Raw genomic sequence first — 12,965 nt, forward strand, 5'->3', positions numbered from 1 at the left:
AATTTTTGAAAATAATCTATTTTCTAGATTATAAATGGGTGGTACGGGTGGTCTGGGAGACCCTGTATATTTAGTAAAGTAGATAAAATGGGGTACCTTGAGCAGACCGCAGATTTTTAAAAAAATTGGTATGATTTGATTTTGAAAAATGAATGTATATAACATATGTATTTCTGTATATTTTGTAACTCGTAGGACATGTCCTGGAGTCTTTTTGTCCGGAGCAGATTGTTTCGGTACATTCCTGCCAATATAATTGCCTCAGGGCTCTCCTAAATACCTCATCATCGTAATATAGATACGTTAATTTCGCCCGCGCATACGCGAGAAATTACAGCCTCGGATTGTAACTAGAAAATAACTAGAATCTTACTAGAAAAATGGGTCGAAACATGGGTTTGCGCGCTGACGGTTTTTGTCCTCATATCAGCAAATTGTGGGCTGAGTGAGGGCTTATTCTAAAGAGGAAGGTTAGACGCACTGCGCTCTGGTCACGAGGTTAACGAGATTATGTTTATATCTAATAATATGAGTGTCCAAAGTAGGGAAAAAATCGAGAGAAAAAATCCCGCAGATTTCAATGTATTTTTCTGTCTCTGAAAGCCTTTCTTGACTGATGGGATGACCAGAGCACAACGCGGTGAACCTTCCTCTTTCGAATGAGCCCTCAGCCAGCCCAAAATTTGCTCGTACAAGGACATTAAGCCGAATCTCGCAAACCCATGTTTCGATCCAAAATGTAGTAAGATTCTAATTCCTTTCTAGTTACAATCCGAGCCTATAGTAGCCCTTTAAACGTCAATGCGCGCATCAATATGGCTCCCGTCAATGCATTTCAATCAAAATTTCTATCAATATGCTTCAATATATTGATCAATGCGTCTGAACCCCTTCTAACCGATCAATATGCCCTTTCAATGTTCCTCGTCAACATTATTGATGGGCGAGTTGACAATATTATAGAACGTCTAGGGGCCCCTTTGACGAGATGATCTAGGGAAGGGCAGGGAGGGGTGGAAATGAAAAGAAGGACGTCCGCCAAAGTTCATCGGTGACCTACATAAGATCCGCCAGCTCTAGCAAGACCGCCAAGGAGCTGCCGAAATGTATACAACACTGCAGAGCATTTTCCACAATGAGATTGTTTATGTTATGAGAGAACGGTTTCATTAAAGACATAATAAACTGTTGATGCAGTAATTATCGCAGGATACTTTCATAATAAATAACAACGAATTGATCGATGGAGTACGGTTTAGGTGACCAGCACACATTTCGCTTCCTCCTATCAGACTGTTGTACATGAATCGTCTACGAATGGAAAGCTGATGCATTTATTTTGGCGCAGTGTTCTCTCAGTTTCTTTGTTTTATTGTTTTTTCGAGTTCCACTCGTCATGGTAATAAAATCGTTGGCAGCCAGTAGCGAGAAGAATTGCAACAGACAATGAACGCCAGTTCGAATCGACTGTTATTCTGTCTTCATGCACAGAAGCATGGAATTTTTTAGTCGAGCTCTTAGTTGAACGTTACAAAAGTTTATTTCTGGATACAATGGTGGAATCGTTTAGCGCGCAGAATATTCGCCGAGAAATTGAATTCGAAATTATAAAGTTGCTTCAAAAGACTGCAATTTCCCTACGATAATTATCTAAATGCATCTGTGGTTCGTTGGCATACTTTTTATCCCAGCGAAAATTCGTTCCGCAAATAAACGGGGAGGCTTTTATCCGTCTTAAACGAAAATGGAAAAATTGAGAAACTTGTTTACACCGTTGCGGAAAGTATTTATCTTCGCGTTTCCATTCGAGACAAAATTATCAAGCGAAATATTTGCGAACGCTCTCTGGCTTCCAGTAACCTTCGATATTATTAAACAAACACACGGAAGTTCATGATAATCCGGTGGCTAGTTTACAAACAGAGCAGAAATGTTTCTCTGATGAGTTATGCAATCGACATAAAAAAGCGAGAACCATTGAGACGATAACCTTCGCTATAAATATAATTGCAGAAGTGTGCACGCGCCAACTCAGCAGTGTATTAATTAGCAAAATGAAGTGTCATCGGCAAGCAGTTTCCGAGTGCCGAGCACACATTTATTCTTCGACTACGGCCTCGCGAATACGGCAGACGCGACGTTGAAAATCAAATGTAATCGATGCAACGTCGACTGTAATCGCGGGTTGCAATCGGCACGAGCGACGCGGAATTATCAGAAAATAATTGAGCCCCCACCCGGTTGACGGATACGCAACGTTTCATTCTCATCAACGATATAATTACCCGCTGCTTTGTTACGAATTTTACCGGAGGAAAATCGACGGTGACTAACGTCGATCACAGCTCTGCTCGTATTAATTTACGCCGATTCGCGTGTTTAATATGTTTCCTCTCTCTCTTTCTCTCTCTCTTTCTCTTATGTATAACGCGACGGATACGACAAATCCGACGATCCGATTTATCTGTCATCGCTCACTCGAAAATTCAACACATTGACCATGACAAATGAATCGGGCGCGTGCATTTTTCAGCGAGACCCGCAGCATTCTGTTTAAACAAATAAATCGTTAACGATTTCTGACGCGTACATCCTCTTTACGGGGAACAGTGTAAAGTAAACCTTCACATTTACAGAAACATTGTAAAATGCAAGTTTACCGACATTTTGTTGATTCGCCGTTTAACGATTTCTGCAAAAGGAGCCCAACGAAATGGAAGCCCCGAATTTATCCTCTTCCGAATCTTCAAATGTACACAAATGTTATAAAATGTCAATTTAACAACAATTCAGATGTTTGTTCATATGTATTGGGCTGTGTAATAAATTCCCGCGCTTTTGTATTTTATCTTTTTCCTGCAATTTCGTGTTTCGTTAGGTAAAGTATGTAAATACAGGGTGCGGCCGAATAACATGTCAAAAATATGAAAACATGCTATTTTACTGTTTAGTGCCCTAATAAGCTACCATCGAAAGCAGTGCTTTCGATTTTTTTCAGATTTTTTGTAGTGGGAGATCATTGTCAAAAACAATAAAAACCAAACTGCTTCGACGTTTTTGCTGCTAGAAGGAAAGCTAGACTTGCAGGTTTTACCGTGGGGGTACATTCAGCTCTAATTAGTGTTACTACATTGAATTAAGCAATTTTTGTACCTCAGAAATGCGATTTGAAAGAGTGAAAAAATCGTCTACTGTGGAATATATACCAAAATGTTCGAATCGCTTACAACATATTGTGACATGCGGCGTTTTTCCTTGCGACCACAGATATATACCTACTTTACATAACAAAACACAAAATTTATTACACGACCCAATAGGTACGCGTGATCAAAGGCGAACAAAGACGCCCGTAGTTCCCGACAATACGTCGCGTAACGAGATTCAAATAATGATGTTTTCGGCCAACTTCTTCAAGTTTACAGCGACGAGGTTGTTCTGGGATGGTAAATTCGATGGAACCGGATTCCGTTCACGGAACGTAAGACCTATAAATGGAATCCGGAGGTAGTAAAGTGCTCGAGGGAGAATTATGACGACGGCGGAATGACGATTCCGCGATTTTTCTGCCCGCAGTTGATCCCTGCGCGAAGAAATACTGCGGCCCCGGGAGGGAATGCGAACTTTCGCCGAATGGTACCGTGGCCCACTGTGTCTGCACTCGGAAATGTCCACGGAGGCATCGACCCGTGTGCGCCAGCAACGGGAAAATCTATGCCAATCACTGCGAACTGCATAAAGCTGCCTGCACCGCTGGCTCGTCCTTGACCAGAAGCAGACTTATGAGGTGTCTGCATCACGGTGAGCTCGCTAACGAAAGTATACCGAACGATTAAGATACCTCGAGGTAGGGAAACTGGCAAGTTCGTGAACAGCACACATTTTCAGAGACGTTTTCATATTTGAACAGTTGTTGGTACAAACTTCGCGCAAGAATATGGTGCATAGAAAGTTTAATACCCAGGAAACGTAGAGTAAAAAGGGTGTTTTGTGAAGGGCGCATGCTGCAGACGTGAAATTTATGTTGGAAAAATACTATTCCTTGGATAGTGTATTCCTGACGATAAATGAGAAGTTCCAGATACATTTTAATGTTTACATTTGCCCGTGCGTCCTCGCGATGTAACACCAATATAAATTCTTGTTTATTATTATTTGTTTTTTTATGAGACTTTCGTCAATATATTTGTGGCAGCTTTCTGATTAAAATAATACCAAACACGATATAATTTCAAGTGAGTATACAAATTCGAAGAAAATGATTTGGTTGCTAGCGACGCGATCAATTTGAAACTGAATAAATTAAATAGCATTTGGAAATCAAGTAGGATTTCAAGTATATAATTTCAACTGTATTTAGTGGTTTAATTGTCGATGAACGTGTTTCGGGCGCAAGGAAGGACAGCGTATGGGAAAGAAAGAGACGCGGAGAGTCGCAGTCGCTGTCCTTCTCTACGTTCGACTCGGCCTTTGAAGCTGTAAACAATCATGTCCGTCTACGAACTTGGCAAACGAACCTCCCCGAGGTTTTTGCGATTATACAGGATTTACTGTAATTGTTTGATCACATTGTACGGGAGTCTACCGTACTTGTACACATGTATACGAAAGAAGAAATGGGAACTCGTCGAAAGTATAATAAAATGTCTTAGATATCGAGAACGCGCACATCCGGAGGAGTCAGCACGCGAACCGGACGTCTTCGAAGTCGCAGATGGTCAGTTATCCGAGGTCTAAGAGCCAGAAGAATAATAGCCTGAAGGATAACTCGATCCCGGAGAAGGAGGATACGGACAACGAGTGCTCGAACCAGGAATACGAAATAATGAAGGTATCGCGAGCAACGAGGCTTCCTCGTTGTCATAACATCCGCTTCCTTAGAGTATAGTTTTGAGTAAACGTACATCGTGTATCCAGTAACACAACTTGTTCCCCGGTGCAGGATAATTTGCTGCTGTACAACCACGCAAGATTAATGGCTCAAGACAACCATAGCAAGGAGTATCTTGTCAGTATAATGTTTTCTCACTACGATCGAAATAACAACGGGAACCTGGAGCGCGATGAACTGGAGCAGGTACGTTTCCCACTATTTCATCCCCCGGCCAATAATCTTCTTACTCTCTCTCTCTCTCTCTCTCTCTGTCTCTTTCTCTCGTGATTCCACGGTCATAACTCTGTGTACGGTAATTGCCGAATCCTAGATCGCGGAAAACGAGGATCTCGAGGAGCTGTGCCGAGGATGCAGTCTGGGGCACATGATCAGCTACGACGACACCGACGGAGACGGCAAACTCGATGTCAACGAGTTCTACATGGCGTTCAGCAAGCTCTACAGTGAGTTCATCGTCCTTCTTTGCGAATCACGCTAACCAATTCTGTCACAAAGAACGGTGAAACTGATTCTTATTTCTGCGAGCCTGCAAATCGCTTTTCCTCGTCATCCCCTTTAGAATCTCGAGAAATTTGATTAAAGGTCTTCCCAACTACGAACACTTCTGCTGCTTCAACCGGAATGATTCTATATAGATTCATTTTATTTATTAACTATCATTGATTATTAGTCTCACTTTTATAATTCGTCTTCTTTCCGCTCTTGTTCATCATTCAAAGTCAGACCAGCTTCTCGCAGCATGTTTAATTTGCAATTTCATAACATTCTCAACCGTATAAATAAATATAAAATATAAATATAAACCCCCCCCCCCCCAATTTTATCACACTGATCGAACAGCATATCTTGTTTGCGCTCTAGCTTTCTCAATAACGTTCAATAATTTTTGGAGTGCTATCTCCACCGAATGTCCCGGTCTGAACGCATGTTGTGCTTTATTAAGTGTAGCTTTGCCGTCGGAACCGTCCGGCTGCCCGGGACATTCTTTACTAAGACTGAGACTGAGACTGACAATGAGACTGAGACTGAGACTGAGATTGAATCATCGTCTCCTTATTGGTGTACTAGACATAAGGAGATAGCTCCAAGCCCGGACAGAATAGAGAAACCTATTGAGAGAATCACACCCGTTGGGCGATAAACATGAGAGTAAGTGAACACCTTTAAAAAATGTAGGGTTAAGGATAAACGAACCGACCCCTGTACCTGTACATATCGGCCGAATTAGCAATCCAAATACGAACACTCCAATAAGAAGCATAATTAGAAAGTTTTGAGATTAGTTGTACAGTTCTATTTCCACGAACGACGACATAAACATAAACATTCTGTCGACCGAATTAATGAACTCATTTTGGTACGACCTCGTATCTGTTTGATTATTATTAGACATTTTCTTATCGTGTTATTACAGGAAATGCGAGATGTTTGTATTATAATGATCGTTTCCTCATGTCGATATTTAAAGTCCGCGAAAGTTTCCGGGCGAGATAAGAAATTCATTTACTTTTCAATGCCGACGTATCTCCAAATGGCGCCGTAGTTTCCATATCAACAAAAAACGGAACGGTGCGATAAGTTTCCCGAAACGATGGACTCGATCGCAACGTTCCAGCTGATGGAGCTCTTTCAACTGCGGGATATTCCCGGCGAGCGAAAAAAAAATCCCAGGCGATATCTCATCCTCCTTATTCCCCAGATCTTTCGCCCTGCTCGTGATTTCGTTCTATTCTTCCGAGGCAAAGTGAAGCTGAAAGGGTGAAGATCCGCTGACGTTGACACAATTAAATCGAAAGTTGGAGAGGGTACTCGCGACGGGTCCACGGATCTCTACTTTATCTTTTTCCGTGATCGGTATCGCATAATACAAAATGGTCGACGCTGCTCCAAATCAGACCTCTATTTATTCGTCACCAACTTTTGGACATTTCTCCTCGGCATATTTCCCTTCGCTGTATATTTTCGTTCCTGTCTAATGGGAACAGAGCGGATTTATCGTTGTTCACGATCGGTACAAATGCAATATGGCCGACGCGGATGACTATCGACGATGTCGGGAGCGTTTATTAAGCCTGGGGCGATGATTTATAGGCGTTTCGGTGGTGTCTCTCGACAAGTCTCTCGAGGTGAATCACATCGCGGCGAGAGTGGGCGATAACATTGATATCAAGTGCGATGTCACCGGCACGCCGCCGCCTCCATTAGTATGGCGGCGCAACCAGGCCGATCTGGAAACTTTGAACGAGCCCGAGGTACGATTACCAGCCGGCCTAATTACTCTTTATTACTTTCGAAATAAAATAATCGCTCTTTGATAACCACCATAAAAGGAAACTTTACCTGCTTAACGACTTTCATCTCCTCGCCAGATACGGGTCTTCAACGACGGCAGCCTCTATCTAACGAAAGTGCAGCTGATGCACGCCGGTAATTACACCTGTCACGCAATTAGAAATCAGGACGTGGTGCAGACTCACGTTCTGGCCATCCACAGTAAGTTTCCCTCGACTGTGTTTATTAAACTGTAACAGTGTTTTATCGATCCTGTTGTTGTCTATCCGCAGCGGTTCCCGAAGTCGAAGTAAAACCGAGCTTCCAGTCGAAACGCTTGAAGGAGGAAGCTGTCGTCAAGTGTCACGTGGCTGGGGAGCCTCTGCCGCAAGTACAGTGGCTGAAGAACGACCAGCCTTTGAGCTCCGATCCGTCGGACAAATACGAGATCATCGGGAACGGTACGAAACTGATCATCAAGAATGTCGACTACGCCGACACCGGGGCCTACATGTGCCAAGCGAGCAGCATCGGTGGCGTCACCAGGGACATTAGCAGTTTGGTCGTTCAAGAACAACCGACACCCAGTGAGTCAATGAAACGTCCTAAACGTGCTATTTTCATCTTGTTGCGAAAGGGATGATCGATTTTTAATGACCGATTTGCCAACGAAACGCGTGCGCGTTCGCGTTACATCGGGAATCCCAAGGTATTCGGATTAGCTGGAACTGAAGTTGGCACTGAAGAGAGACTTTCAACGTGTGATGACGAGTTCAACGAGTGATGCATTCATTCCAACGCTCCTCTAACTTTTCGATGCCCTTTATGTAAAACGATTTCCCTTTGCTCTCAAAATAAGCCTCAGTTTCGGCAATCACTTCTTCGTATGAGCCAAATTTCTTTCCCTGGAGCATCTTTTTCATGTCTGCAAAAAGCCAGTAGTCGCTGGGGGCCAAATCTGGAGAGTACGGTGGGTGGGGAAGCAATTCAAAGCGTAATTCGTCCAATTTAACCATTGTTTTCATCGCGCTCTGAATCGTCGTCGTTGTTAGAATTGACCACGACGTAAGCGCATTAGATTCGATAAACCCTGAATTTACGTTCTCGATCACTGTCACTTCTTCTCAAAAACTCTGCCAGCCGTTCGATAAAGATACCAGCGAATTCCGAAGAACCGCGAGTAATTAATACTGAACTCCTTTATCTCCCATCTAGTGACTGCTAGCGAGGAGCGCAGGTTCTTCTCCTTCCACGAATGGGGCATTTTGGTCTACGAACCGTCGGCATGTCGACCTCGTCACGAAATTCGGTCTACCGACATTATTCCTGGCACTCAGGTGAGTTCACTAACCTTGATACGGTGTAATCAATCAGCCGCATAGAATCATTAGCATAGTTGGGGCGAACGATGTATGCGGCGAGCTAGTAGCCCTGCGTCGGACACTCGGTGATGAATCCAATCGTTCATAAAAACGTGACTGTGATGAACGATCGTCAAAAAATTATAAACTTGAATTACATTGGGTTGTTGGGTGAAATGTCTGACTTTAGAATGCAACTGTTGGTAAACGTTTCGATCGAGAAATGCTGTTACAGTCTATAGGTTTACTACAGGCCTGGCCGACACGCGGTCCGCCGGGCGATGTTATATTTCCATTGAAACTTTTGTTTCTCGTTGTATGTATGTATACAAAGCATATTAAATAAATGAAAATTTGCATGTGTCATTGTTATAATGCGCAAGTGCGACGTATAACAATAAAGCTTTATTCATTTTGTATTTGTATTACATTTTTTAAAAGCATGTTTACCGAAAGTGCGTCATCAAGGTGGCCCGTGAAACCATTTGGGTTAGCCAGGCCTGGTTTATTACATAAAACTTGGTGGTAAAAAGCTAATCCTTAACACTAAACGTACTACGACCGGTCAAATGACCGGTTCTAGATTCTTTATTTCACAATTAATGAAATTATAAAGATGCTCTCGTAAGAAATGATTTAATAAATATCTTTATTAGAGCACATATTATAATAAGAATCGCGCAAAGTCTAAATAAATTAATTCTTGTCATTCTTGTAAGGCACCCACGTGCTTGTGTTACTTTTATACTTTTATATTTATTGTATAATTTTATTCTAAATAAATTTTATTTCAACGTCAACCAACGCGACTGTCGCGTGTTCTTTTTATAGATAACTTATTGACGATAGCATTATGTGATTTTTGGTGAAAATGAACGTACTAGTCGTTTATGGTAAAAAGAACTACAAAATCAAGATAACAATCTAGTAAATGAGAAACGTGAACGACCATAACATCTTATTTTCACCCTACTACAATCAAGAAACTTAAAATTTGTAGATATGATTTGTAGATAAGATTTGTACACAAAACTGCGTTTGTTTAACGTCACTGTTAAAAATCGGACATTTCATATGCGACATCCTAATAATTGATTAAAGAAGTGCTACCGCGCTGCCTGGAACTTTCCGAAACGGAAGAAGCGCAGCCTCGTCGCTTTCGATTTTCGCAAAACAGTTAATAATATGCCTGCAGAGTGTTACAGTTGAATTGAAAAGAAGCCACGCTGAACAATGCGAAACGTGAAATTATATGTATAATCGCCGTGGGTGCTGCAATTGATTACAGCAAAGGAAAATCAATTTTTTGGAGCTGCTAAACCGGTGTAATCCTCTATTCCAGGAACACGTTTGCGGAGTGAAAAGCGTCCCTTGCTCCTGGGGGCGGGCGATAAACGTTGCGAACCGGTACGTCTATGTCAGCCAGCCGGACAAAGACCGAGTGCTCGTTATCAGCGAGATACAAATGGTCGTGGTCGACGTAAGTAAAACGATAATTGTTCTTCGTCAGTCCACCCTAATTGGACAAACTATCGCGACTCTGGTCTTGCAGGTGATACCGACGGATAAGAATCCTGTTCAGCTTTGGTACGTGCCGACTCTTGACCAGGTGTGGGTCTTGAACTGGCGAGACGAGAATGACATCGGTGTGAAAACTGTGCAGGTGATCGAGGATGCCAGTCAGAAGAAGAAACATCATGCTATCCGACCTGAACCCATCGATGCGCAGTTCGACATCATTCGAAACATTTACATACCTGAGCCACAGGTAGCTATTTTCATACAGGGTGTCTCCCACGTAACACTTTTCACGATTTTTCAATTCAGTGCGCTTGTGCGATAACACTGTCCAACAGCCAAAAAGGATTTCGATTCTCACTATGCAATTCCTATAGAGTTTTTTGCGCCGATTCCGAATCTGTCTTTAATGTTTCTCCTAGACGCAGAGTTTTTGAGAAATTTGAGTTTGAAAAAATGACATATTTTTCAACTTTGAACAAATATTGTGATGTTATTATAAAAGATATTGGATTGATCTTTACAGAAAAAGATTCCTTAGACTTTCCCGAATACAGTGATATCCAATATTAATACATTATGATTGTTTAAACATGTTTAAACGATCATTAAAGACGGAGACACCACTTTTTCACCAATTTTTGACGATATTTTTGAATTTATCTCAAAAAATAAGGATCCAGCAGAAAATCGAACTATACTACGCGATAGAGCAGATTTTTATCTTGATGCGGACTACAATACTGTTAAGTCAAAAATACCGAGTGCCATTTAAAAAAATTAAGGTGGCCTTGACAATACCAAAAACAAATTTCGAACTTTTTTTAATTACAATGTATAGCCAATCGAAAACTGATCAACTGTTGTTTCAAATATTTTTTTGTCAGATTATCGCGAGTACTTGAAAAATCGTGAAAAGTGTTACGTGGGACACCCTGTGTCTAATCAATCTAAATGAATAGTTCATTAATTTCTATAATTCCCATCTGTTAATCACCCCCTTCTCGGATGTACCACCAGTTACAGATCATCCTGTACATCCAGAGAAATCGATTTATATTCAATATCTATATATTCAATATTAAATCATTCAGATTTCCCTTTCAAAAGCACAAAAAAGCAAAGTCTCTATCAATTTTTATTTAAAATCTTTTAAATTTGAATTTGAATTTCGTTTAAATTCATAGCGAACGCGTTAATCTGCTTCGAGGTACATTGAAAACATCTTCAATATTGTGTTTAATTTGTCCCGAAGTCCTGAAACTTTCAGTCTAGAAATTGATCGTACATTTTGATCGCATTTGACTGTAATCTGTTTGTTATGAAGCTCCCTACACATTCTCCGATCTTTCAGGACATCGAAGATACATTCAAGTACGGTTACGTGAGCCACACGAATCAAAGAAGTATGTACAAGCTGGACCTGAAAAACATGAAGTACACGCGCAGCGCTGACTTGAGTTCCTACAATTGTGTCCCGGTGAATGTTCAGTTTTCGATTCTCTGTGAGTACTGTCTTCTATTCTGTTTATTCTTGTTTCGCCATCTATAAAAGACTCGTGCTCATAATTTCTGTCTTTCTTTAGATGGTTTTGTCATAATCGAGTGTCAGGAGCCGATCACCAACCGACCAACTGGTCAACTGTTATTGGACTACCTCACTGACACAGTTCTAGCTTATAAATCGAATCTCATAGGAAGACCGACGATCTCGCCAGATTCCAGACATCTTGTCACCCTAGACAAACAGAGCTCGGGCGTCACGCTCGTCGTGCAAGAGATATCACGTAATCTCAAATTATTGTTCTTTCATATTCTCTAAAAGACCTGGAAACGTTATCTTCAACGATGAAAATTGTCTTCTGTTTTAGCTACCGGATTAAAATTCGCGTTCGACGTGAAAACGACGTTGAACATCAGCGACATCACTCTTTATCCGTCACAGACGACCCACGGTTACGATATTTATGCCTCGTCCATCGATAAAGAGGACATCCTTTTCCTCGATCTCTCTACTGGTGAGACTCGCTCAGTACCTCGACTCTTTTATATGTATTGATCTTCTGAAGTGCCTCTTTGAAACACGGCAGACAGTTCCGATACAGACTCAGCCCAGATCTTCGAATTCGTGGCCAGTAATCCTGGATTTATTCCGACCCGATCGCACCGTTACTATTCCTTTCTGGAAATTGTGCATAGCCAGTTTTGTGATAAACGTATCACAGTAAATGTTCTTGTATACATGCGAAAAAAATATCCCCCCAACTTAGTAATCCGATCTCGGCTCGGTAGTTCGGTGTGAACCACTACTAACGCGACGCGGAGAGTTGCAGTCGCCGGCACAGTTCAAACGCCCGTGCGTCATCACAATGTAACACCGATATTTAATCTTCTTTATTTTTCATTATTTTTTTATGGAACTTTCAGCAATATATTGCTGGCATTTTTCTCATGCAAAATGATACCGAACACGAATATAATTTCAACTGTATTTACTGGTTTAATCGATGATGAGAGTTTCGAACGCAAGGAAGAGTAAAAAGAAGTAAAGAGTGGCCTCTCTTTACACGCGCTGTCCTTCTCCACGTTCGGCTCGGCCTTTGAAGCCCAAAAAATAGGTACCCATATGCGATAGATGCGAAGAAATCCCCCCCGAGGCCTTTCGCGTTTACAAAAAATTTACTGTAATAACGTTTATAACGAAAAGAGGAAAAAAGTTTGTTAACCCCTTGCCGTACCATTTTCTTTACAGTTACAGTGATTAGAACGTCTCTGTCCCGAAAAATATCGTAGAAGAGAAAAGAAAATTTATATTTTTTGGACGGCTACGTTTATTTGAACGCTTAAATATTGATTACGAGCGAATCAAATTTCATTTCGTCTAAAAAGAAAGGCATTCGTATTTGTTAGACTTTGTTCAA

The 12,965-nt window shown here is 41.4% G+C and overlaps 1 protein-coding gene across 4 annotated transcripts in view; it reads left to right on the forward strand.

Annotated features, from left to right (window-relative positions):
- Positions 1-12,965, forward strand: part of Fstl5 (follistatin-like 5) — a 122,177-nt gene that overhangs the window by 106,261 nt on the left and 2,951 nt on the right. For all 4 annotated transcript variants that reach the window (XM_076421387.1, XM_076421386.1, XM_076421389.1 and 1 more), the window contains 13 exons: positions 3,577-3,801; positions 4,653-4,831; positions 4,943-5,077; positions 5,205-5,337; positions 6,986-7,146; positions 7,264-7,387; positions 7,459-7,752; positions 8,381-8,502; positions 9,869-10,006; positions 10,079-10,294; positions 11,399-11,549; positions 11,631-11,831; positions 11,916-12,062. In XM_076421387.1, the coding sequence (XP_076277502.1) occupies positions 3,577-3,801; positions 4,653-4,831; positions 4,943-5,077; positions 5,205-5,337; positions 6,986-7,146; positions 7,264-7,387; positions 7,459-7,752; positions 8,381-8,502; positions 9,869-10,006; positions 10,079-10,294; positions 11,399-11,549; positions 11,631-11,831; positions 11,916-12,062 (2,226 nt within the window). The remainder of the gene's footprint in view (positions 1-3,576; positions 3,802-4,652; positions 4,832-4,942; positions 5,078-5,204; positions 5,338-6,985; positions 7,147-7,263; positions 7,388-7,458; positions 7,753-8,380; positions 8,503-9,868; positions 10,007-10,078; positions 10,295-11,398; positions 11,550-11,630; positions 11,832-11,915; positions 12,063-12,965) is intronic.

This window comes from Lasioglossum baleicum, chromosome 4 (assembly GCF_051020765.1).
Source record: "Lasioglossum baleicum chromosome 4, iyLasBale1, whole genome shotgun sequence".
NCBI lineage: Eukaryota > Metazoa > Arthropoda > Insecta > Hymenoptera > Halictidae > Lasioglossum > Lasioglossum baleicum.